General features: G+C 35.6%; 3 protein-coding genes across 5 annotated transcripts; 2 read left to right on the top strand and 1 right to left on the bottom strand.

The window, feature by feature from the left end:
- The first annotated feature begins 247 nt into the window (after positions 1 to 247).
- On the top strand, positions 248 to 7,331 carry si:ch211-131k2.2 (protachykinin-1). Of its 2 annotated transcripts, XM_051914697.1 has the most exons (7): positions 248 to 385; positions 5,526 to 5,583; positions 5,764 to 5,860; positions 6,558 to 6,590; positions 6,732 to 6,782; positions 6,937 to 7,008; positions 7,105 to 7,331. In XM_051914697.1, exons 1-7 carry the CDS (start codon positions 357 to 359, stop codon positions 7,143 to 7,145), a joined length of 381 nt encoding a protein of 126 aa, XP_051770657.1. In that variant the 5' UTR covers positions 248 to 356; the 3' UTR covers positions 7,146 to 7,331. The 2 variants fall into 2 exon arrangements, with proteins under 2 accessions (XP_051770657.1, XP_051770656.1); XM_051914696.1 differs by lacking the exon at positions 248 to 385 and having other exon boundaries at positions 5,306 to 5,583.
- Positions 7,021 to 20,253, bottom strand: kat7b (K(lysine) acetyltransferase 7b). Its single transcript, XM_051914685.1, is given in 15 exon segments — positions 7,021 to 7,861; positions 10,414 to 10,520; positions 10,632 to 10,713; positions 10,715 to 10,779; positions 12,034 to 12,127; positions 13,313 to 13,453; positions 13,630 to 13,719; positions 13,804 to 13,995; positions 14,315 to 14,425; positions 15,622 to 15,720; positions 16,020 to 16,103; positions 16,329 to 16,411; positions 16,596 to 16,841; positions 19,532 to 19,679; positions 20,069 to 20,253. Coding segments are annotated over 15 exon segments (1,659 nt in total). The 5' UTR covers positions 20,084 to 20,253; the 3' UTR covers positions 7,021 to 7,759.
- Positions 20,196 to 26,306, top strand: ptges3l (prostaglandin E synthase 3 like). Of its 2 annotated transcripts, none has more exons than XM_051914695.1 (7): positions 20,196 to 20,301; positions 24,116 to 24,229; positions 25,034 to 25,100; positions 25,317 to 25,415; positions 25,531 to 25,620; positions 25,762 to 25,821; positions 25,922 to 26,306. In XM_051914695.1, the coding sequence occupies exons 1-7, from the start codon at positions 20,276 to 20,278 to the stop codon at positions 25,928 to 25,930; spliced, it is 465 nt and encodes a 154-aa protein (XP_051770655.1). In that variant the 5' UTR covers positions 20,196 to 20,275; the 3' UTR covers positions 25,931 to 26,306. The 2 variants fall into 2 exon arrangements, with proteins under 2 accessions (XP_051770655.1, XP_051770654.1); XM_051914694.1 differs by lacking the exon at positions 20,196 to 20,301 and adding an exon at positions 23,735 to 23,913.
- The last annotated feature ends 751 nt before the right edge of the window (positions 26,307 to 27,057 follow it).

A 27,057-nucleotide genomic window follows, 5' to 3' on the forward strand; every position in this document is an offset into this window, starting at 1 on the left:
TTGTGAAAAGTATGTTTTATATAGAACGAATGTGTGTAGTATGAATGTAATCTAGACATACTACATTCGCCATGTTGCCCTTATCACATGTCCTGCCAGCTTTAGTTGTGATGAGTCACTGGCTGTGTCCAAAATCGCACACTCTCTTGAGTAGGTAGTACTTACATTGAATAATTAATTACTTAACGACCGCTAAAAAGTATGTTCTATATAGTATGAATGTAATCTGGACGTACTACATTCGCCATGTTGCCCTTATCATGTGACCTACCAGCGTCAGTTGCATCGCTTCACTGCCATTCACAAATTCATTTTCTCCCTTGGCCTGCCTCATAGAATAGTAAAGTGTCCATCTTATGCAAACTTCAGGATCTCAACGGAAGCAGTAGGTCTTTTGCCAACTCTTTTATGAGTACTGTGAATTTGTGACATACTGTTTTTCGCCTAGTAGTAGGGAAGTATGCGATTTCGGATGCAGCTGTGAAAGCCTGTAGACTGATTTTTATATGAAGGGCTCGGGACGTTTTTGCCGGGAAAATCAAAAGGATGTGACGTTCACGCGAGCGCTCCCGAGAGCCTCTCTTCTGTTCTATGACCAAGAAATGAATGTTTAAAATATTCAGGATCCCGAAAAAGCTATTCTGTATTGTAATGTAAATGTGTAACGCAAAGAAAAGGGATTTATTCGAACTCCAGTCATGGCTAGCCAGATAGTCTATAGTCTCAAATATAATCAAACTATCATAACAGAGTAATTTTAATTACCTCATCTGTCGACATGATGCCGGTGAATTGCAGAGCTGGTGCAAACATATCCACATCGCTATGATCAGATGCTTTCTTAACTGCTGTTATTTTTGTTGTGTGTTTATTTTTGTTATTGAGAGGAAAGCGCGAAACACATATATTCATCTAACGTTAAATGTCGCTCTCAGCAGCGTGGATGGCGTCTGGATGTTCGTTATATCGCTGCAATGGTATTTCCAACTTCTTTTTACTTCTAAGTAAATAACGAAAAACATCTGCGCTGTGATTCACGTTTAGTCTCGTGTACGTTGCGTGTGCGCGCGCGCGAGCACGAGCAATAAATTGCTGGCTGCAGTTCACTTATCGGCCGCCGGTGTCGCTAATAACAAGCGTTTCTGAATTCTACAAATATCCCTTTGAATGTGATGCAAATTTTGTCAGTCATACATAAAAGAAACTGGAAAGATTTCTGTACTCAAAAATACCATTTGCTTGTTTGTTTGTTTTGCTTAGAATCTGCAAAAATCTTTCTTTGTGAAATCAATTAAAATTGTTGAGTATGAACATTGCTGAAATATGGTTAGCTGTGGAACAAGCAATATGCAATTAGTTAAAATGTATGAGATTTAAATGAGCTGGATTTAATGATGATAAACAGATAAACCTGGTTATTGTGTATTTAAAACACTTTCAGTTTATTAGTACTATTACAGAAATCTTATCCGTTTCATGATGTGTGGCTGATAAATATGCATCACATTAAGTTGTTTATTAGTTTATGTTAAAACATGGATGGACATTTTATATGCAGTTCAAATACATTAATCTTAAATTTAGGCCTAAATTTTTTCGAGTGTGCATGTCGTAGGCTTATTCTGATCAACTGGTTTCAATGGTATATCCCATCCTATAACTCTGCCTAATATGGCAAACAGTTGAGTATAACATGGTAATATGGTGTCAGCATTGTCGGACCCCATTGAATGAAGCAGTTTTCATATGCTAATGAAGAGCCTCTGATTCTTTTTGATTCAGCACTCAACATTAGACCTCTGTGGGCTTGGAAGCGCATGAGTGGAGTTCAGGTGAAATTATCGAAAATTGGTTTCTTGCTTTGTTAAGCACCTGTGGTGAGATCAAAGAGCACAAATCCAGTGTGTCATCTAGGTTTCAATGAGAGGTGTTTTTGCGAAGCCTGATACGTTAGTCATTTGGAATAAAAAACAACAACTTTCAAATCTAATTGTCCGATGAACACAAACAATGCATCAATCTTTTGAAGTACTTAATAACTGAATTTTAATTGCTTCAAAGAAACATAATTAATGCATTCTGGGAGGATTCTCAGACACTGACGTAATTTTGATACCAGTTTATATTCATTGTATGGAGACATACACTAGATGACAAAAGGTTCTATGGAACCTTAAAGGGTTAGTTCACCCAAAAATGAAAATAATGTCATTTATTACTCACCCTCATGCTGTTCCACACCCGTAAGACATTCGTTAATCTTCGGAACACAAATTGAGATATTTTTGTTGAAATCCGATGGCTCAGTGAGGCCTCCATAGCCAGCAATGACATTTCCTCTCTCAAGATCCATTAATGTACTAAAAACATATTTAAATCATGTGAGTACAGTGGTTCAATATTAATATTATAAAGTGACGAGAATAGTTTTGGTGCATCAAAAAAACAAAATAATGACTTATATAGTGATGGCCGATTTCAAAACACTGCTTCAGGAAGCTTCGGAGCATTATGAATCAGCGTTTCGAATCATGATTCGGATCGCGTGTCAAACCGCCAAACTGCTAAAATCACGTGACGTTGGCGCTCCGAACCGCTGATTCGACACGCTGATTCATAACGCTCCGAAGCTTCCTGAAGCAGTGTTTTGAAATTGTCCATCACTATATAAGTCGTTATTTTTTATTTATTTTTTTTGGCGCACCAAAAATATTCTCGTCGCTTTATGATATTAATATTGAACCACTGTACTCACATGAACTGATTTAAATATGTTTTTAGTACATTAATGGATCTTGAGAGAGGAAATGTCATTGCTGGCTATGGAGGCCTCACTGAGCCAACGGATTTCAACAAAAATATCTTAATTTGTGTTCCGAAGATTAACGAAGGTCTTACGGGTGTGGAACGCCATTAGGGTGAGTAATAAATGACAGAATTTTCATTTTTGGGTGAACTAACCCTTTAAATGGTGTTCTGTGAGGCGCTTCATATATAGAACCTTTTAGAGGTTCCCATCATGGGATCATTTTATGGATTTTGTTTTAATGTAATTTTAATAAAATTTTACGAATTAAGCAGCTCGTAAACATTCTTTATCACTAGAAAAAAAAACATCACAGTTAAACATGATAGTATTATACAATCATTTAAGACATTTCTCCTTATATAGGACCTTTTTGGCATAAAGGGTTCTTTAAAATTGATTCAAGAACCCTAGGGGTCTATACTGAACATCTTTTTAACAGTGTATTTAATTATTTTTTGCCATAAAAGTGACCATTTCATTCACACAGCAAAAAATTATTTTCCTACTCAGTATTTTTGTCTTGTTTTCCAGTATAAATATCTCATCATTTCTTAAATCAAGATACTTGAGAAGCAATATGAAACATTTGTTTCCCTGAAAAAAATTGATCAAAATTATATTTTTGCTTATAACAAGAAAAAAATATCTGCCAAATGGGGTAATTTCTATTCATTGGTACAGTTATTTTTTTCAGGCAGTTCCCTTATATTCTTTTAAACAAAAACAGATCAATCTTGTGCCTCTATCTTCTACACCGAATCCACCGTCATCAGGTCACGGCGTTGATGTTAAAAGTCTTTCTCAGAGAAGAAACCCTCACATTTCAACCTTCAGCATGAGTCTATGATCTAAAAAGGTCTTGCTCTATAGTGGTTAGCAATCAAGTGAGTTTCATCACAGACACTGACCAGAAGATATTATTCCACATGAACCTGAATCATTTAAACAAAGCCAAATGATGATACATAGGACTGACTTTTTAAACCATCTGAATCACTTTTCAACAGAATACTTCATTTAAATGACTTTTCAACAAATCACATACTACTAAGTGGTAAAACAAGTTACTGTAAGCAGTAGTTCCTCAAACATTTCCTTGAACAATTCGAGTTTACTGACTTTGTAAATCCAGGCTCATTTGCAAGCAATGGGCTTTTGCTTAGAAGGATCTTATATGTGAAAAGAACTTACTGAACAATTAAGTACTTAAGTAGTCAATACTACTTGTTTGCCGAACCCTGTTATAGTATCATAGACACCGTAGTCAGTTTGTTTAGCTCAGAAAACAAAGATCAAATGTCAGAAATATAATTATAAACTGGTAATATCCTCTATACTAGTTATGTATGTTGTACAAAGAAAAAGGAGGTCAAATAATGGCTAATGTCATTTTAAACTTTTTACACTTAAACGTACAGTATAAGTGTGCTTTACTGCTCTGTGTGTTTATCCCACAGTGCACTTTCTATTAATTGCGATGTCATATAAGTAGCAGTGTTGGGTGTAACACATTACAAGTAACACGAGTTATGTAGTCAGATTACTTTTTCAAGTAATGAGTAAAACGCATTACTTTTAAAATTACAAAATATGAGTTACTTTTTCAAATAAGTAACTCAAGTTACTTTTTAAGTAAATGTGAGCATGCGTTTGCGTCTTTAAGTAAATGTGAGCATGCGTCTCACTTGCACAAAAACATATTCAGTATCAAAATGCAAACTCAGATTATATGCAAACCTGCAATAATTAAATGTTAAATAACAAAAATGTACTTATGTATTAAATCTCACTTTATTAACCCATGTCTTTACTTTTAAAAGTTACTCAACACTGATAAGTACTAATGAATTAATTATTTGGTTATATTTTTATACATCCATGATTCTATAATCTACCAATTTTCCATAAAAATGGGGACCTAATATTAGCTGGGGGCTCGTAGGGACCTAAAATAGGGACCTAAAAAATAGCTGGGGGCTCGTCCGGGATATTGGCATGAAACACAGGACTGAGAAGTCATCCTCCATCACAGGTAAGTTGTTTTTTAATGATTTCCTGTGGTGGTAGGATTGATTGATCTCATAATAGGTAGTGTTATCCTTGGATGGAGCTCTGAGAGAATTAGTGCAGGAAGATTTGTCTGTAAGGGTACTGTTTAAACACACAGCTACCTGACAAATACTTTGGTTATCCCTAATAATAATAATAAGGACCAAATAATGGATTAAATAACTTAAAAAATAAATCATTCTTTCATGAAATCATTCTTTGCATTTTCGTTGACGTGTGATGGGTCGATTAATCCTGGATCAAAAAATGAAGTCATTGATCACTTAAGTCAAGTGGTACTTTATTTCATTTTATTTTGTTTATCTTTTAAGTGGTATTCATTATATGAATTCATTATGACAGAGAGCCGGTGGTGACGAGGGTGATTTGGTATCTCAGAGCAGGGAGGGGGTTGGCAGCCGTATGGATATAAATGCAGCCGCAACTAACAGAAAAGACCTCAGATTTCAGCAGAACCTCCTGCTAGCTGGACAGACTATACTGACGGAAAAAAATCTCTTATCTGAGAAACATTTTTCTTTTGTATTTTTAAGCTCATTGTCAGTGTTTTAAACAATTCTAATAATTGTAATTACACATTTTTGGTCCTTATGGAGATTTGGAAACTCTCAGCATTAATGCTCACCATACTTGCTCTTGCCTACAGTGTTCAAGGATTGTCTTTCACTCTAGACAGAGACCACTGGATTTCAGATAACTGGGAGGTGAGTAATGCTTTCTGCATACATTTTTTTGTTGTTCATTATAGTAATTATTATTTATTATTTCTATCCATTACAAATGTTGGTACTAAAAGAATGAAGAATAATTGTGTTTTTTCATCTAAAACGTTATGCAGTGTTCCTTTGACACTCACTGTCAAAATGGTTTGGTTGTTAACACAGGATGAACCAGTGGACGAGACACTAGCCAGTCAAGTGGCCAGTCTACTTAAGAGATCCAAATCTCATCAGTTCTATGGGCTAATGGGAAAACGCTCCGGTAAGACTTAAGATTTGCTCTTGTTAAACCAAAAATTATTCAGACACTAGATATAATTTTTTTTACTAGTGGGTGCAGGACACTATAGTTCATTTATGTAAGTGAGGATAGCAAAATAAAGTAAACTGTGACATATTATACCCAAAAATTCTGGGTATAGTGGACTACCAGTAAAATTGATAAAAATTTGGGACCAAAATTATTTAGACAAGTGACCATGTTTTGCTTAAGTGTTATCTGACAAAATTAAAATGACAGTTTAATGCTGAGATCTTGTCATATTTTCAACGATAGTGAATAAACTATAATAATCAATGAAATGTTCCAGGTGTCTAAATAAATGTTTCACTGTATTTGTGTGAAAAATTTCCTTGCCATATTACGTTTTACACAAATTATACTAACAATTTGCAATGAAATTTTATATATATATATATATATATATGTGTGTGTGTGTGTATGCATGTGTCACATTGTAATTATTATTACAACAGAATACAGTGGTGTCTATTTTAAAAAGATTTTTAAATTAGGTTTTGAATATTTAAAATTCTAGCACACTATTTCAGAAGGCCTTGCCCAGTTCAGTTTTTTACTCAAGTTATGCTGGTAACAATTTGCAATGAAAAAAATTAAATTAAATTGCATTTTTGACCTCACTGTATATACATGATCTTATTTCCCTTACTTGTTCTAGGAGTCCTCCAGCCTGTGAAAATGGAACGAAGAAGTGAGTAAATTCACTTATCTGAATTAAATACTACTAAATAGTATATATATAACATGACCATCTACATCTCAACAGATTAATTTTTGCCATTGTCTAAATATCGCATCTTGGTTTAAAAACTCTTACATTGTTTCCTCAAAGGGCATAAGGGGGATATGTTTGTGGGACTCATGGGCAAGAGATCTTTAGGAGGTATGGCTTTACACGGCTCTGCTTACACCAGCAATACATGATGTCTAATAGGTGCTAATTAATTTTGACAAAAACTACGGTTTTATTTAGTACTGCAAGGTTCTATGCTGCATATGTTTATACCTGGTGTAATGTGGATTATATTAATCTGCAGGTGCTATCACAAGAACAATCCCAGAAACCAGTACAGCAATGGACAAATCTGCAGATTTGAACAAACAAACAGGTACAACACTGATAGAACTGTATAAGAACTGTATTTATGCAAAAATGATGAAATGAACCAGAAGTTTATAAATCTGAAATCAAGTTTTTCTCACAGCAGATCTTCAAGAGGAATGGGACAGACTGCAGTACTACTGATGACATTTTCCAATGCTGTATTACAGACTTCACTAGCCTCAGTGTATCAGAATACAATTATTTTTGACTCTTCACTGGAACCAACATTATACCTAATGAGAACATCATTTGGGAGCATTTTTAAGCAAGTAAATGTCTTGCTTTAGATATTAAATGTGACACAATAAAAGTATTTATCAAAAATGAGTTTTTTTTTCTCCGTTCTGATTTACATGAAAACATTTTCACAAATCTTTCAACACAAACAAACCAAGAAACAATGTTTGAAGAAAATAAAGAATGTGTAATAATGTAAATCTAAAGTCTTTTTGTAAGGCCCCATTTTTTTTTCTACATTCTATTGATTGAAACTATTTTTTGCTTTAAAAAAAAATCAAAATACTTCTAATTTTAAAATATATGCTGGGGCAAAGAAAATACTTTGGCCGGAGAAAAATTCTGAGACTTCAAAAAATAAATAGCACTGTATAAAACAAATGTGAGAGATTCCAGAGTTACAAAGAGCACATAAAAAGAGACAAAAATGACAACAGCTGAAGCCATTGCAAAAGACATTGATGGAGTCATAAAAAGATTTAACGGCAGTTAAGTGTAAAATGTAACATGGAAGTCCGTTAGGTTCCTTTGGGAGGGGTCCATTTCAGAGAGCTGGGGTCAATGGTCTTGTTGTTGTTGCCTCTTTTGGTCTCTTTGGCCTTCCACTCATCAATCAGGTCCTGTGCCATTCAGAAACAAACAAACAAAAAAAAAGTCACTGTTTAAGTCACAGAAAGAAAAAAAAAAAAGCTTACACATATCCTTTTAAACTTTTGGGGAAAAAAATAGCAGCTGTGTTTGCATAATAATTTACATCTTATAACCGTATGTAAATCATCATTATAAAATGTTAATATACCAATATATGCAAGTACCTTAAAATGTACTGATAACCACCATAATAATGCATAATAATGCAATAGAAACTACTAATTGATAAATAAAATAAAATGTCAAATTTCATTATCAGGTCCATTCAGTGCGGAATGGAGCAAGCTGCACATCTCTTTAGCCAAGCATTCACATAATGCATCTCATATCAGATCAATTGCACATGACTATCTTTGCTTAATGTTATGAACAGCAGCTATGCTAATTATTCTCCATTTGCTTTTCCGTTTTACCTCGGGACGCCTGTCCCGAGGTGACTAGAGAGTACATCAGTTTCAGTTTGGATCCAGCCTCTTAAGACGACCTCAGATGACTAAAACTTTGGAAGAGACGGCGCCAACTCCTGCGAGGACTTCAGAAGATGCAACATCTGGATCAACACGCACATTCGCAAATTTCTATATATCCTAATTATTGTTAATATGTAATTCATTTTTCCAGGAGCTCTTTGCTTCTACCTTCAATTAAATTGCTAACAGTGATTGTATATTAATTGCCTAAATTATTACATTATTAGCTAACTGCATTCTCCAAATTGTAATGTTGACATGCATTCTCTGTAAAGCTGCTTTGAAACGATATGTATTGTGAAAAGCGCTATACAAATAAATGTGAATTGAACTGAATTGAAATTATATGAAAGAATGTATGAATGAATGAATTCTATGGGCCTGTTTACACCTGGTCACTTCATGCATTTTTTCTGATCGGCTAGCTATCCGATCGTGAAAAGACCCCCCCTAAATGCCCCCCGAGACGGATATAAATCCGATCGCTCAAACCACTTCAGGAGGTGGTCTGGGACGCAATCCAGTCAAAACTGAACAGGTCTAAATGCATCTGGTTGTTGAAACCGCATATGTAAATTTAAAATACTAAAAAAAAAAAACGTGTGAGAGTGTGTTATATGCTAAATAACATGTTATAGTCATATGACAGCGCTACTGTAGCGCAGAGTAGCTGAGTATCTCTTCAGCAAGACAAACTGCTGCAAATCAAACTGAAAGTATATCGCAGGCACTCAAAACACAATCATCTTCATTAAAAGTAATGAGACTAAATTATCTTATCAGTGCTGTGGCCACGCTCTCTCCTATTGCGGTCTTTGATTTTGAAATTAGCTGATGATCAATAAAATACAGCTCATATTTGTTGCTTTCGGTGACGTGAACTCCATTAAATCTGCACATAGCGGGGGAATTGAAGATCTGATTTATATCCGTTTTGCAGAGACACATTTATGTGGCCAAGTGTAAATGGAATCGTTTTTAGAAATCAGATAGCTATCCGATCAGAGAAAACGCATGAAGTGACCAGGTGTAAACAGGCCCTACGAATGTAGGAAGGGGGAACTGACTGCATTTCATCTTCTCTCCGTGTAAAGCCCAATAAACCAGTGTTTATAAGCGCAGCTGCTTTGTTTACAGAGGTTATCGGAAACTGCTCTATTTCTGCTCTTTCAAAAGTGTCACCTACTGTCAGAGATTGGATTTGCATTTTCATTCAGCCTGTCTGACGTTTTTGTTCAGATCAATGTGAACATTGACCCGTTTTTTGCTGTAAATTTTAACCAGTAGATGGAAAATAAGCTAATGTGCATTCTAAAAATTTAAACAATTCAGATGTAAAATGGTTTATGGGGCATCATACTTTTCCTAAAAATGATATAAAGGCTGAAATGTGAGTTTCATCATTTTATAAAAATATTTGACAAAACTGTATTTGAACATTTAGTATGTGTTAGTAGATAACGTGTTATGTTGTAAATCACCCAACTAATATTTTTAGTTCATTTAAAATCCGGCCATCATTGTTAGTTATTTTTTAATGTTTATGCAATAAAAAGTGCATAGTGCATAGTTAAAGTTATTTGTTGGTTTTCAACATAAAATTTGGTGACATGATTTTAGTGACACTTTTTGAACAACATGATAAACATGATAATTTTGGTCACATTAAATTTTCATACCGTTTCTCAACTTCCAACATTTCATGCATGTGAACAATTTTTTTTTTTTAAATAGATTTGTTGAACAAAAAAGTGTAATTAATTTATTTAATGCAATATTTCCGCAAGAACAGAAGCTTTATTGTAATTACTATAAATAAAAATAAAAAAAACCTTTACAATAAAATTAGCATTTTTGTTTTCAATTTAAGATTTTACTTTTTAAACTGAATTGAAATAATTGCAAGATTAATCTTAATCAACAGTCTATGAAAACAGTCTAAGTCCTATAATAATAATAACAACAAATAAATAAATAAATAATAATAATAAAAAAAATGCAGGCAGTAAATGTGTGCTTTAAAAAAAAAAAAAAAAAAAAATTCCTGATACCTGTCGTTTCAAGACTAGATGCTTCCCCTTCCAGTACTTGAGCATCTGAAGTGACTGCAGTGTACTGACAATGTCCACAGGGTTCACTGCAGTCTCTTGACTGATCTCTGAACAGGAGGAAACAAAAAACAATGCTAAACCTGCATGGATTTTACAGGGGCGTCACAGTGAAGATGCCTACAAATGTTCCCTTGTGTGGCAGGGCCAACTTATCTTACCTTTGATGGAGATCTCTTTGCCCTTGAAGTTGTACATGTACCGCAGCAGAACTTCCTTCCAATAGCTGCGATAACTGATTAAGGCCCAAATCCGATAGAGGGCGCTCAGGAGAACCAACCTTCTCTTCAACCTTCGACAGCAGGTAACCTAGAACCGTGCCAAACAAAGAATGTGATGCACGTGTTGAGGAATAACAGCATCCAGAGGTAACGCCATTACAACTCTTTATGACAATATGATGCTATTCAAAAGAGTCAAAGTGGGAAAGGAATGGGAATGGTCACAGTCTTGACATGTTAATGTTATTTATGTCCAGCACTCAAACCATAAAGGTCTCCATAGCACTTAATCGCAAACTTGTACAAATAACAGATAGGGCGGTATATTGAGTTTGTACAATATATAGATATATATTATAAATGGTATAGGATGAGGCAATATCATTTATATCAATATATATTCAGCGCATCTGAAAAATAGTGGAGGACACAGAGTGAGCAGCTGCACGGAAAGTGCATCATACAGTTTGTCCCAAACATGACACATGCTTTATGTTAAGGGCTTCAAAATAACTCGTAAGATATAGTTAACGCGTATATTTTAAAGCGCCTTGCCCTGTCAGGTGCTCTGACAGATACTGGCACCGTTTAATGCGTTTGAGATGTGTTTTCCTCAGTACATAACTTACATATTACAGGTATATCCTCCATCTGTAAATGTTAGAAAGTCTTACAAATATTTACATTTTGCAGTCAGGAGTGGACAAAACTAGTCTCTGCCAAATTAGACTTCAGTGAACGAGCACCTCCATTCACATGCGCGCCAAATAGATGGAGCACAATAGAATAGGAGGGCAATAATTAAACTAAAATATACAATTTGCTAAAATGTGTTGTTGGACATTAAGTGTGCCATATGTTGAATTTAAAACCTACAAGTAGGTTATGATAGCATTATGAGTACTATAATGGGCTAATCAAATGTAGGCTAATATTATTATTAAGCTCAGCTGAGTGAATGTGTGTTCTCTTACCAGTTATTTAGTGAATGTAAACTCTGTTTTTTTGTTTTTAGATTGTAATGTTACAATTTTAGAATCTAAATGTGATTTTAACCCTTTTTTTGCACATAATATATAGCATAGCCTACATGGTTACATTCACTATACTTGTTTTCATAGCCTTCAATATGAACATTTTTTTGTAGGACAACATTGGGCAGGATGTGAAATAACATTTTTTAAATAAATAAAGAGAAACAAATCTTATCCACATAGGAAAAAGTAGAAAATACAGAGATATATACCGTATATCGCCATTAAGCCCAACAATACAGAGATATGATTTTTTGGCCATATTGCCCTGCCTTAATTAAAGACAGGGATGTATCACAGGTACTCACTAAAATCAATCAGCATCTTGCCATAGCCCTGTCTCATGTACTGTGGCATTGTCAGGATGCAAGACACATTGTAATTCAGGAACGAGTTCTTCTCCTGCAGAAATAAAAAAAGCAATTTAGCTGGTGTGCACTTTCAATGAAAACTGCCAATGTTATGATCCAGCCAAAGACTTCAAAAGACACTACAGGCTAACATTTCTCTAAATTTATCATATTAACCGCATCATATTTGCATGTTCTGCTGGTTTATGAGACTTTCAACACACAATTAGGGTGAAGTGCTCTTCAGGTTAGTACCTCCACAAAACACTGTAGCCTGGTTCAGATTTAGAAAAAAAAAAAACGGGGTATAATAATTAGCCCCTTAGATTGGCACTCTGTACCAGTTGATCCTTATTCACATATTTAGAACAGAAAACATACAAGGATCATAAAGAAATTATAATCAAACATTTTTTCCCAAGTTTAAAGCATCATCCCACTTATCAACTTAGTCAAATTTGTTACAGCTACCAACAGGTTTTGGAGCCTGTAAAACTAACAGATTAAGATGAATGATCACTTTTTATGTGATGCTCACTGAAATAGCGGTTGTAATAGACTGAATTAAAATGGAGTTTATGGACTAACTTCACCCTTTTGAATGTGTACTGTGTTTGTCCCTTGATGGTTGTTTTGGAAAGTTCATCCTCCACTTCACTGAGAAAAGACATTCATAAATTGTTTTGTCTCTGCTTTAATTTATATGTGTATATTGGAGAAGGAGGAAAAAAACAAAAACAAAAAAAAAACAACTAGGATAACTAACCAGCGGGCCAATATAGTGATCATGATTAAAATTATTAATACTGCAGCCCTAATAAGTTATACACCTTAATTTTAGGTGTATAAAAAGAAGCTAAAAATGCTTGGTTTTGTAATTACGCATGGATAAACAAGAGAAATTTGGGATTGGTTGTCTGATGAAGACGTCTGAATCTGATCCAAGGGATAAAGGCTAGTCAGTTCTTAAATGTGAAGTTCACTGGTCAAGGTCAATGCCACAAGAGTACACCTCACTGACTGGCTTCAAATAATTTCAAGCCAGTCTGATGTTCTATGAGGAACAGACCATTACTTCAGCAGAGACTTCAGTCTATGTGAATGAGGCTCATGACTGAAAATCAGTCAAAAATGGCTAGTGGGACACTGGCCTTAAATCCAAATGTGTTAAGTGATTATGTTTTTGTGCATTTCAGATCATCTAAGTCACTATACACTGGCTCAAGCACCACATTACCTTTGAGAAATATCCCACGAGGTGACAGCCTGTGTTATCAGCTTCAGTCATGACATAAAACAGGAAAGGCTCCACATCATAGTACAGTGTTTTATGGTCCAGGAACAGCTTGGCCAGCAAACAGAGGTTCTGGCAATAGATCTGTTAGGACAGGGATAGAAAATATCAGTTTCATATGTAGCAAACAACACTCATCAACAGACTACAATTTAATATAAGAGGGGAAATGGTCTATTTCACAAAGCAACAAACACATCCAGAACCCCTTTTCATACATACAATCATGATCAATGAATACATTCACATTAATCCCTCACCTTGTTCTTTTTCCCATCAACCTCAAACACAGAGATGGCACCTTTTCTGTAGACTTCATCACCAGGAGGGTGTTTCCACACACATTTGGCCTGCATATACCACATAGGAATGAAAATGTCAAACTTAACTTTCCTTCCAAATATATTTAGCAAGTAGGAAGTTAGATTTTATACCATATGTCTGCGCAGGATGGTCTGGCTCTTCATGTACTTGAGGCAGAACTCACAGACATACAGACGCCCCAGACGGGCATATTCCTCAGGGTAGGGAGAGTGGTACCAAGTGTCTAGCTCATAACGGCCAAATAAGATGGTCTTGATCATGTTACTGCCCTCTGTGATCTGACCCTGCAGACGCAGCTTCTCCTGCAAACACCAAAAACCGTAAACATCAAATTTCTACATACCGCTAATTCAGCTAAAGTAACACAAACTTTGGCAGTAAAACCAAAATCAGAGTTTTATATAACTCTATATATTTTATATAACAGTAACAGTATACCATCATTTAGATATTTTTGCTAAATTCATCAAAAGCGCTTTATATATTACATAACCACATCGTAATGTCAGTGAATTATTTCAACTTTCATTTATCTATAATTTGATGGGATGCAAACCAAAGAGTAAATTTGATTTGAGTTTGCAGTCTTAAGTGTGAAGTGCACGGCATGTCTGTTCATACCAGATCCTCTGATGCGCGGGCTTGAGCTTTTCTGAAGAGCTCCAGATCATAATCACTGGTGATGTTCTCCAGCAGTGGTTCTCGAGTTGTGCCATGTGTCTGTCTGTGCTCCTGATACATCAAATATAAACAGATGTTGTTGAATCACAAACATAAACATCATAATTACACCCAATAGGCTTGCTGTGGTTCCACAGTGTTCGACCGTACACCGAATACATTATTTGCCTGCCGTGACAACGGACACTACAATTATAAACTGAAAGCATCTGCTCTGCTCCATATACTCCACAGGAGTCAGATTTTACTTATTACGTGACGAGAGTAAGGAGAGATGACTGACAAGACAATGGCGGAGGATTTAGTGCGCAACTGATACTTAACATCATTGACAAATATCTTATCTTGTAAAATGTGCAGTCAGTTCCGCCACTTTCTGTACAGAGATTACTTGTGATTGCGAATTCAAAAAGGAAAGTGAAAAGCGAGGGCGCATATCAATAACCCGCATATTGATAGCGACCCACAACTTGTATACAATACCTCCCCCCTCAACTCCCACCTGTTGTTATCGGAAATACTGGTATTGTCACAAGTTTATTTACCAGCGTGAAAATTTCCTCACCGTGACATCCCTAATACCAAAGCATAATATATGCCATTTTTTAGTTCCATCGATCTCCAGTGTTTTTTTGTTTTTTTTAATGGGTCTTGGTAAATGCCTGAAATAAGTTCTGTGGTGAACACAAGCTCAAGATATTTTCATGTTTTATTCTACTGCATAAGTACATCAGTACTATCCCCTTTTACTAGTCTTAAAAAGGCAGTTGCTAACAAGTGGCTAAATGGGACTAAAGAGGTTTTCAGGGAGATTAAAAGTTCTTGTAAACTATTAAAACTCAAACTTTCAGGGAATGTTTTTAAATAAAGACTGAGCGAGTTGTTGGAAGCCTAATGGTGGTGATGTTAATCTCATAAGACCATGGTGCTGTTAGTTTATAGCCTACATCTAGCTGTCTACTTCTGCCAATTGTATTTAGACTTCAAAATTCATAAAAGTTATTTTTATTTGTGAAGATTATGATGGTGTATAAAATGGGTAATAATCAAACTTTTGTTAGTGACAGAGCTTATTTTCTGCAATTATCTAAAAACCAACGGAAAAAATATGTGGGAGCCAGGTTGATTGTAACTTCCAGGCTGGCCTGTAAAAATACGTCATCACTGCAGCACTTTATAGCCTACGTGAACACACAAACACATTAATATACAGATATTTTGGTAAATCGCTAAGAGAACACTATTACCATATACTTTTCTTTTTGGTCTTTTGTCAGGCCAGAATCCCTCCTCTTCCTCATCTCCATGACCTTCTCTTTATATCGAACCTGTCTTGGAGTTGGTGCCTGTGGAAAAGCAATGCAAATGAATTACATCTCACTTTTACTGAAAGGTACATTGTGTCTCATCTAGATAAAGCTCTTTATGCATAGCGCATCAGTCATAACATCACTGTGGTTACCACAGAATTTATTGCTTGCAAACAATCACAACTCATTTTAAAAATGGAAGGCACCACGCGGCTGACATTAGGACTTCAAGCAAGTGTCTCTTTTTAGTACAAAAGCATGCATGCACTTAAGAGGCATTAACACGCTTGTGTGATGTTTGTTTAGTGTTGAGCGAACATCTGTTTGGTGAGAACCTGATGTCGAGTAGCGTGTCTGTTCTCCTCATTCTGCCCCTGACTGCGCTCTTCCTCTTGTTTCTCACGCTCGATGGCTTTCACCTGATCGAGATGAAAAGCAAACAAAGATTAACAACAGAGAAAGTGCTAAACAATACAGAAAAGGATAAAGCACACACGCTTATGCTAAATGATCAATGCAATTTAGTGGTTGAACAAAATGTTGTTGTTTTTTTTAAGATGATAAAACATTAAATCCAAGAAGGTGGCCAAAAGATACAATTAAATAATAGCAAATAAGCGAAGTACACTTTGGGTTTAACACACCTTGCACTCATCTGCTGACAGGTTATGGTAGAGAGGGCATCCTGATATGGAGAAATGTCGCTCATGTTTCCCTGTTAAATGTCCTGTACAAAAGAAATTCAGAAAAATATACAGATTTTAGCTTTGAACATAAACAATCCAGTGAAATTTGAAATGTTTTAAAACACTGCGAACATTGTTTTTTTCCAATTAAGCCCTTGTAAACCATTAGCACTGAATTTGATTATTAAGCGAATGCAAAAGGAAATTAATTTGAAGAGCAATTACCCAGAGAATTGCACCCAGGTGTGGGGCACTTCATATTGAAGTTGTAGCTCTCATGAAAGCGGCGGCGTTTTGGACGATGAGAGGGATCGCTGCCAGAGTCTTTCTGGTCTTTAGTCACGCTCTCATCGTGGGATGCATTGGGGCTGGATATGTCGATGTCTGATTCAGATGAGGGGGCGTTTCCTGTGGGCGTCCTGGGGGGAGACTCGTCTCTCTCTGCTGCTTGCTTCACATCCGGTGGAGCATCTAGATCAGGAACAGAATTAACTTCTTATAAACATTAGGGGTGGGAATCGCAGGGTACCTCACGATACGATATGATCACGACACATGGCTCACGATAACGATAATATCGTGATTCAGCGATAATCGATATATTGCTAGACAATCCTATAATGATACATCATGCTATCTAACTATGAAAACAAAATGCAGTTGAAAAGGTTAAGTACAAGTTCTCTCTATTTATCCGCAAAACGGATAAATCTGATCTTCGGTTCCCTGCGCTATATGCCAATTTAATGGAGTTCACGTCACCGAAAGAGACAAATATGAGGTGCATTTTATTGACCTTCAGCTTTCAGTTTTAGTATTTTTGGGAGAAGTAAAATTTACATGTGGTTTCAACAACCAGATGCATTTAGACTGACGCATTGACAGTTTTGACTGGACCACCTCCTGAAGTGGTTTGAGCGTTCGGATTTAAATCCGTCCCAAATGCGTTTCGGAGGTCATTTAGACCTGGTCTTTTCACGATCGGATAGCTATCCGATCAGAGAAAATGCATGAAGTGACCAGGTGTAAACAGACCCTTTGACGTTCTTCCCCGAGCGCTTACACAGATATACACGGAAGTGTTCGAAAGCAGGCGTCTATCAGCGGATCTCTAATATACTTTCAAACGCTCCCGTGTATATCTAAGCGCTCAGTGAAGAACGCAAAAGACGTTTGTCACCTCAATGGTATAAAGTGCATCAAGACTTTGAACTTAAACATGGCTGGGGCATCTATTTTACTCACACTGCTGTATGCCATCCTGTTAAAAAAAACTTTTTTTTTAGGCTGTTTAACTTATGTTCATGTTTCCCTCATTCATGTGTTGAGAGCTGCCTTGAAGAAGCGACGCTTTGAGCAGAGAAATCTATTTATAGCGCCTTATTTTATTAATTAAAATATCGATATTTGGCACAGCGTATCAATTCTCATATCGCACAGAGAAGGACGGCGATATATTGCCATATCGATATTTTGTCCTACCCCTAATAAACATATGTAAAGATATTAAACATAATAAATAAAGCTTTGCAGCAGGGATTTTAATAAGAACAGTAACTTTCATTAATTATAATAAAATATTTAGAGGAAAAATACATTACAGCATCTATAATGTAGTCATTTAACGACATGATCACACTTGGCAGGTTTGGTTCAATTAAAACGAACTCTGGTGCGATTGTTCGGTTAGTGCGGTTCATTTGAATAAGTGTGAACGCTGCCATCCGAACCCTGGTGCGCACCAAACAAGCAAACCAGGACCCCTGAAAAGACGGGTCTCAGTCCGCTTTCAAACTAACTCTGGTGCCGTTTGACAGAAATATGAATGCAACACGGACTGAAGACATCTAAACGAACCAAAAACAGTACGTGATGTCACCAGATGCAATCTTAAAAAGGACAGAATGCTGAAGAATACCTGTTTTTTCCTCATCATAGGAGATACGTTGTCCATTACAGTTCAGGACAGGTGTCAGAAACGCTGCCTTCTTGCAGCAGATCTTTGTTTGTGTGTGCAACGGAGGAATTCCTGCTGCTGCTTTGACTCCTTTACACATTTTATAAGCTCTTTATGAGTTCTCGGCTGGTCAAAATGCTATCATACGTACCGTACGCACATATAATGAGCGCATTTAGCCCAGCACACAGCATTGTTTTGGATGTTCAGCAAGTTCCATCGAAAAATACATTTTTTTTTTTTTTTGTATCTTTAAGTTCTTAAAAATGACTAAGTGAACCAGGACTAAACGTATTATTTTCTTTTTTTGGTCCGGACCAAAAGAACTGAACAACAAGTGTGAACATACCCTAAGTTGTATTGGTTCTGCAAAAAGTGGTCCCTTTTGATAATTTGATTTAATTTTTCTTATTTAAAAGAAAACTGAAAAGCTGTCTGCGATTTATATTGTGATGTTTAGATTTTATGTTTTGCAAAATGTATAGAAAACATTTAAGTTTTTTGGGGGGGAATAAATTACAGGAAATAAAATTAGAATTTATTTTCGGATTAATTAGCGAATCCACAAATCCATCCAAAAAAAAAAAAAAAAAATGCTTTTATGATGTATATTTTTCAACAGAACTTACCGAACATCCAAAATGATGGTGTGTGCTAGGATAAATGCGCTCATTGTATGTGAATACATGGTATTTTTACCAGCTAAGAACTCACAAACAGCTTAGAAAATGTGTAAAGGAGTCAAAACAGCACCAGGAATTCCTCCGAAGATACAGTTCCAACACCTGTACCAAACTACAATGGGCAACTTTGCAACTATGATGAGAAAAACCAGTCATCAGTATTTTCTTTTTTAGGGTCGCATCTTGTGACATCACATCCTGTTTTTGGTTTGTTTAGATGTCTTTGGTCTACGTTGCGATTATACTCCAGTCAAACCACACCAGAGTCCGCTTGTTTGATGCACACCAGAGTTTGGATGGCAAAGTTCACACTTATTCAAATAAACCGCGCTAACAGCGCAACCACACCCAGAGTTCGTTTTAATCGAACCAAGCCTATTGTGAAAACACCCAAAGTGAACAGTTTCTGGAGTGTTTTGGACAACTGGTACTTTGAAGAAAGGCATCAAGTCTGATAGCCTATGAGCTATCTACTGACATATAATGTACGAGAAAGCAATGTATCAGTTGTGTGTTTATACCTTGAGAGCTTTGGCTTAGGCGCAGTGACGCTCGGGTCAGACGGGTGTTATTGCGCTGATTGGCTTCACTATGGGAGCTGTCGGTCTTCTCATGATCTCCAGAGTCATCAGAATCTGCAGTCCCGTCTGAACTACTGCCTGCTGTTCTCTGCAAACAGGGTGTCAACACAGTTATATCACCATGCACATGTAAACTAATCAGAATAAAAATGATGATTAAAGATATCAACAACATTCACACAACATACATATGGCAAAAAAAAACAAACAGAAACATTTTACTATTATGCAGTCTGGGTTGTGTTTTACAGCCAAACCGCTAATAGCTTCATTATCTGTTTAAAACACACCATTTAGGAAGCACTTTGGCGTTTTTCGATTCTTATGCGATAAAATGTTAGCTGCTAATAGCGTTGGCAAATAGTTTCAATAAATTCATATAAAACAAAACTATATTTGTGCGAAAATGTAAATAAACATTGAGCTAGCATTTAGCGCGCGCTGAGACGACTAGGCAATTCTCGCATTTTCTCTCACCTTTCTCCGCGGCATGTTCCCTCTGATAAATCCAACCGCTGTCCTTTTCACACGTTTGTTAAACGGGTATATTTGTTATGTGTTATCTGATATAATACAGCAGCAGTGTGTTCATAAGTTTGTGTGTTTCTGTTCTCGCCAATTGTTCACTCTCTCGCGACTCGCGCCACACTGGACCACAGCGGAAGTGACGTAGAGACGAAAAACATGGCGACGCTAAGGCGCCGACCAATGTGAGGAATGTTCATTGTTGTTTTTTATGTTTTAACATATTGGTACAGATTACAGAGACAAAGATTTTTTCTTTTAGATATTAATTCAAATTACGTTAATTTTGTAGCTTTGTCTTCTAGGTAAATTTCATCTTCACAAAGTCATAGCAGTTCATTGTAAACCTAAATTTAGTAACGTTAGCCTATGCTTCCTAGGTAAAATCCCCTTTTACCAACATTTGGGTTAAATGTTTGCCCAACCTGCTGGGCAGTTTTATTTAACTCAACTATTTTTTTTTTTTTTTTAATTACTGTATTGCATGCTTAAAATAAACCCAGAATATATTGGAAACTAAAATGTATTAATATGTTTAATAAATGGACATTGATTAATAATTTTAATGAATAATAATTAAACAATAAACATTTATTAAATTGCTTATTAATTGATTTTGATTATTATTGTTGCCTCTAATAATTATGTCTGATTTTTAATTTCCAACCTATTTTAGGTTCATTTTAAGCCAGCCATATAGTAATTTTTAAATAGTTGGGTTAAATAAAACTACCCAGCAGGTTGGACAAAAATTTAACCCAACTGCTGGGTTTCTTCATTTTCAACCCAACTTGGGTTGTTTTTAACCCAGCATTTTGAGTGTATACAAAATGATTCAATCCCCAAAAGTAAAATTTTATAGAGAATTTATATATAGAGAATATACTACTGTTTTAAGTTGTTTATACAAATACAAGTTTTAGAAATAAATAGTTGTTATGCGAAAAATGTGTTTAAAATAATCCAAACATTCTGTTTCATGTGATATTATGTGCACAAAGCTAAATTGACTGATATTTGCATTTAAATAAGGCCATTTTTATTAGTTTCATGTTATTTTTATTTATTTATTTATTTTTATTTTATTTATTTTTTTGCTGTTTACATGCATTTCTTTTCCTGTTCTCTGTTTTCATTATTTGTTTAAATATTATAAAAATGATGTACATTTTACATTGCAAAACATTGACTTAATGCACACAATCTACAGATGGCGCTGCAGGACCCCCACTTAAAATGAGACCGCATTACTGACATGAACTGGATTCATTAACATCAGCTCTAGGGGAAACACAGAAATCTCTTAATATTAACCACTCCAGTCCATGTGGGGAATTAAAAACAAAAAAAAAACAAAAAAAAAAACGATTGTTTGTGACAAGAATAAAACTAAATGCAAAGAAGTTAATGATTTTATCCAATCATTTTCCCCCTTCCCCTAATTTATTGAACTGAATTGTGTTTTAACTCTTTATTTAAAAAAAAAAACATGGGCTTTAAAGGTATGTTTACGCGACAATGATAAAAGCAGAAAAGTTTTTCCTTTGCGTTTTTCACGTACAGACGACAACTTTGTCAAAACGATCCCCATTCACACTGATCCGCAAAAATGACAAAAAAAGCTGTATTATGCTGCCAGGCCAGTAGTTGGCGATGTCACTTTGTAAATAAACACTACACGCCTATAGACTGAACACGTAATACGCATGCACATGACGTCACCATTTTCACAAATTAGTGTTTTTGTAGTTTAAACGGAGACTATAATGGTATCGTTTTCAATAACTTGCATTTTAAAACTTGTTTTCAAAAGTTTGCATTTTCAGGCCCCCAAAACACAGTGTAAATGAACGGCCAAAATGCATAAAAAGTTTTCTGTGTTGTGTAAACTGCCCTTAAAGGGATAGTTCATGACTAAATAAATGAGATAAATGAAAATTATTCCATGATTTATTCACCCTCAAGCCATCCTAGGTGTATATGACTATCTTCTTTCAGATTAACACAATCAGAGATATATTGAAAAATATCCTTAGTCCTCCAAGGTTTATAATGGTTGTGAATGGTAGCCCAAATTCTGAAGCCGAAAGCCATACGCACGTAGTACAGTGCCATGACGTTCTATACGTGTTGCACAAATGCATCGATTCAGTTCAGAAGGACTTTATTAACCCCCTGGAGTCGTATGAATTCATTTTTTTTATGGATGGATGCATTTTTTCTGTCTTCAGAATCTGGGCTGCCATTCCCAACGATTATAAACCTTGGATGGCTAACACCGTGTTCTAACCAGACGCGATGCAATAAGATTCCAGCAACAAGCAATTTGACTGTCCACACTAGATGCGGCGCGACAATGAGAAGCGACAAAATCAATAAAAAAATGCAGCCAATCAGAAGAGAGTGTGGGCGGGCTCTCGGCAAGAGCACAGCAGACACAATGAAATGGGCAAGTATAGTAAAATTCATAAACATTACACCATTTAAACTTTGTTTAAAGTACATACCGAGTGACTGAACCAATCTTTGTCATAGAATACACTTGTTTGTTCGAATTGAGTTGACAGTTTGAACATTCTTGTGCCCATTTATTTATTTTCAAGATCTAATGTGAATTAGCCATGTTGTTTTCATTACAGTTAAAAAGCTGGGAACACAAAATGATATTCAAACTCACATTAGATGCTTTTAACATTAAATAAAGCACATAAACAGTACCTGATTTTATCATTGCCATACTTTGTGTTGCTGTTCCAGCCGCAACATCGCGGAGAAATAGAAACCGTTTCTAAAATTGAATCGTTGCTTGTTGCCGTTGCGGCTGGTTACGACAAAAACATGGAAAAGATACCTTTTATCGCGTGTCGCCGCGTCGCGTCGCGTCTGGTTAGGACACGGTTTAAGGATATTTTTAAATATATCTCTGATTGTGTTCGTCTGAAAGAAGATAGTCACACCTAGGATGGCTTGAGGGTGAGTAAATCATGCAATGATTTTAATTTTCGGGTAAATCTCTTTAAGCTACTGTGATGTTTGCATCGGGGTACGTTTACATGAAAACTGAAAGGTTTTTCCTTCGCGTTTTTTGGATATACGACAACATTGTCAAAATGATCTCCGTTCACACGGACTCGTGAAAATGACTAAAATGCTGTATTCTGCTGCCAGGCCAGTAGTTGGCGATGTCACTTTGTAAAGAAACACGTGTGTCTGAAAGACATCACCTTTTTCCTAAATTCACGTTTTTGTAATTAACATGGAGACAATAATGGTATCATTTTCAAAAACTTGCACTTTGAAACACATTTTCAAAAGTTTGTGTTTTCAGGTCCCCAACACTCTGTTGTTGTGTAAATGAACGGCCAAAACACATACGTTTTCCATTTTTAGTTTAAAAAGCTGTTGTGTAAATGGCCCCCAAGACTCAAATAAACATTTGTTGAGGTTTGCATCTGTTTCTCTCAGATTCTCACCAGGGGGAGGGTTTGTGTGAAAGGGAATATCACGGTCTGGGTAAGGGTAGAAACTACAGTGATTTTCCCGAGTGTTCCACCACCTCCTTTAAATGGGAAGAGCAGGGGAGTGGGGGTGAAGTGGTATGTTTCTCTCCTAACAGCTGATACCATCCATCCTAAAAATAGAACCAATCACTCAGCCAGCCAAGCACACACACACTGAGCTCTCTCTAGTCAATTCTGTCTTCTCTAAAAGTTAGGAAAATAATTTAAAACATTTACAGAAACTACGTCAACTCTAAGAGAAGTCAAGATGCCAAAGATTGTGAGACCAGAGGACTGGTAGGTGTGAACATGAGTGCTTATTTGAAATGGTAGAAGCCGCATGCTGATGTCTTCTCGAAGAGTACATGTGATTTTCACAATGAACTCTGAACTTAGACTTAAAATATATGGTTTCATCTTGTTAGATCAGAAAGTTTTGTTTTTAAAGAGTAACCAAATTAGAAATACATTGCTTAAATTGGTTCTTTTATTTCTTTAGTCAACCAGCCAGAACTCTGTGGTACGACCGGAAAAAGTACGTCACAATCAACTTTGTGGTTCAAAACCCAAAAGATGTTCAGGTAGATATTCAGGACACAAAAATTATTTTGAGGTAAGAAAATTATATATTTTCCAGTATGTATTATATCAAATATTTATTTATTTTTATGTTGTTTTTGTGTTTTTCTCAGTAATATCCAATAGGAAATTCAGACTGAAGTGATTCTCAGGCACAGCAATGAGATAAAATACAAAGCAAATACAGAATTTTTCTTACATACAGTCTTAAAAATAAAGGTTCCAAAAGGGTGTTTTCACGGTGATGCCATTGAAGAACCATTTTTGTTTCCCCAAAAAAACCTTTCAGTCAACAGTTCTTAAAAAAATAAAACATTTTTTCCTTAGTGTGAAGAACATTTTGCAATCCAGAGAACTTTGTTTTTCCAGTGTAAAGAACCTTTTGTGCATTGAAAAGTTTCCATGCTTGTTAAATGTTGGAACCATCAATGACATTAAAGAACCTTTATTTTTAAGAGTGTATCTTGCTTCTCAAAATTGCAATAGTAATATGTATTATATACCATTCACATTCATTTTATAGCTCTATACTCTTTCTGAATGCTCTATTGCTCAATAGCATTGTTTTATTTATCCTAAAGAGTTTTAGGAGAAACATCTGAGTAAAACTTGAATAAAACACAACTGAGAGCTCCAATAAGTCTCCTGAGCTAAAAAAAAAAAAAAAAAGAGCAGCATTTGAGCTATAAAATAAAACATTGGGATTTTGACATGATGGATAATAGGTGTTTTTTGGCACTGAAACTTTCAGGTAAAGAATGTATTGAGCTACAGTATATTTACAAGGAAGGAAATGTCTAAAGTAATAATAATAATAATTCATGTTTTTTTTTTTCAGCTGTAAAGATGTGGATGACAACAATATCTACAATGAGATTGAATTTTATGACCGCGTATTTAAATCTGTAAGTATCTTACCATCTTTTTGTGATATAAACCCTGAAGCTTGTAGTACGTGTGCATATTTAATTCAGGTGGCATAGTAAATGTATAGACATTTAAACATATTATTGTGTTTTATTGACAATACAGGCTTGTTTTTTGACCCACAGAGCACAAAATAAGTGAAATGTGTAAATGAAATTTCATTCATGACATCTTTGTGGATGATGCTCTTTTAGGATTCAAGGGAGAAGGTCTTTGACCGAACAATTAATGTCTTAATAAGGAAAGTAAAGGAAAATGTGGCATGGCCACGACTCCAGAAAGATCTAGCAAAGGTATCTATCTATCTATCTATCTATCTATCTATCTACCTTTCTATCATCTGTCTGTCTGTCATCCAATCCATCAATCTATTTCATTCCTCTGAGCTCTCTTTCTTTGCCCTTTCAGCCAGCATGGCTGTTAGTAGACTTTGATAACTGGAGGGACTGGGAAAATGAGGAGGAAGATGGCATGGCAGAATATGATCAGTATATGGATGTAAGTCTCTTAATCTGGGTGATGCAATTATCATTTTGGATGATACTGTTATCATTTCACTTATTGTCACGGGATGTTGCATGTTGAGATCATAATAAATTTATAAATTTTCTATAAAATGTAATGACTTTTGTAATGCAGATGCTTAATGAAATGAAGAACAAAGGAGAGCCACCTGCCATGGATGACCTGGATGATCTTGTAAGTACCAGAAACAGTATCAAATGGTTATGCAGTCTTTAGTAATTTCATTTCAGTTTTGAAGTCATCACAGGACACTTTTTTTTCTTTTTCTTCACAGAGTGACTGAGTGGAGCACCATTATCCAAGATGGATCTTTACGGCCCAGTTTTTCTAAATGTTATGAATGCAGTAAAAGCCAATTCACACTGCCCCGATAAACTTGCAATAGATTTTGGGTTTTGTTGCACATAAACATAAACCCTGTTGTTGGCATTGTGAGCTAGACTAACCGTATGTAATATGTAACTGTCACATGTTTACCTTAGATTTTCTTGACTTCCTTGCAAAACAAATCATTGTTTCTTTGTGAGAAACAAAATTAGTTGTGTATTTATTTTCTATTTGTGCTGTTATAAATACAACTGAGGAAATTGCTTATGTATATTCGTATGCTATAAAATGTATGTTTTCTACATTAAAGACTTTAATGTCATTATCTGTGATGCTTTAGTATTGTGATATGTATTTGTGCTGATATTTGTGTGTACAAGTGGCATCTGCAATCAATCAATCAATCAATCAATCAAACCTTAAATATCAATCAATCAATCAAACTTTTATTCAACCAGTCTCAAGGTGATTGTTCGAAAACTACCAAGTCTCCAAATATATTTGACTTAATTATTAGCAGTATCCATTTTTTTATAATGCAAAACTTAACATTAAAGGGTTAGTTCACCCAAAAATGAAAATTCTGTCATTTATTACTCACCCTCATGCCATTCCACACCCGTAAGACCTTTGTTAATCTTCGGAACGCAAATTAAGATATTTTTGTTGAAATCCGATGGCTCAGTGAGGCCTGCATAGCTAGCAATGACATTTCCTCTCTCAAGATCCATTAATGTACTAAAAACATATTTAAATCAGTTCATGTGAGTACAGTGGTTCAATATTAACATTATAAAGCGATGAGAATATTTTTGGTGCACCAAAAAAACAAAATAACGGCTTATATAGTGAAGGCCGATTTCAAAACACTGCTTCAGGAAGCTTCGGAGCATAATGAATCAGCGTGTCAAAACAGCGGTTCAGAGCGCCAAAGACACGTGATTTTAGCAGTTTGGCGGTTTGACACGCAATCCGAATCATGATTCGACACAAAAGATTCATAACGCTCCGAAGCTTCCTGAAGCAGTGTTTCGAAATCGGCCATCACTATATAAGTCGTTATTTTGTTTTTTTGGCGCACCA

Source organism: Ctenopharyngodon idella, chromosome 12, assembly GCF_019924925.1.
Source record: "Ctenopharyngodon idella isolate HZGC_01 chromosome 12, HZGC01, whole genome shotgun sequence".
Taxonomy (NCBI): Eukaryota; Metazoa; Chordata; class Actinopteri; order Cypriniformes; family Xenocyprididae; genus Ctenopharyngodon; species Ctenopharyngodon idella.

Bases quoted from the DNA above. Each gene is read 5' to 3' on its own strand.
- si:ch211-131k2.2 (XM_051914696.1), top strand. From the start codon at position 5,470: ATGGAGATTTGGAAACTCTCAGCATTAATGCTCACCATACTTGCTCTT. The intron at 6,783-6,936 runs GTATGGCTTTAC...ATTAATCTGCAG, and splicing joins GGGCAAGAGATCTTTAGGAG to GTGCTATCACAAGAACAATC. The intron at 7,009-7,104 runs GTACAACACTGA...TTTTTCTCACAG, and splicing joins AGATTTGAACAAACAAACAG to CAGATCTTCAAGAGGAATGG.
- ptges3l (XM_051914694.1), top strand. From the start codon at position 23,885: ATGCCAAAGATTGTGAGACCAGAGGACTG. The intron at 23,914-24,115 runs GTAGGTGTGAAC...TTATTTCTTTAG, and splicing joins ATTGTGAGACCAGAGGACTG to TCAACCAGCCAGAACTCTGT. The intron at 25,101-25,316 runs GTAAGTATCTTA...ATGCTCTTTTAG, and splicing joins ATGACCGCGTATTTAAATCT to GATTCAAGGGAGAAGGTCTT.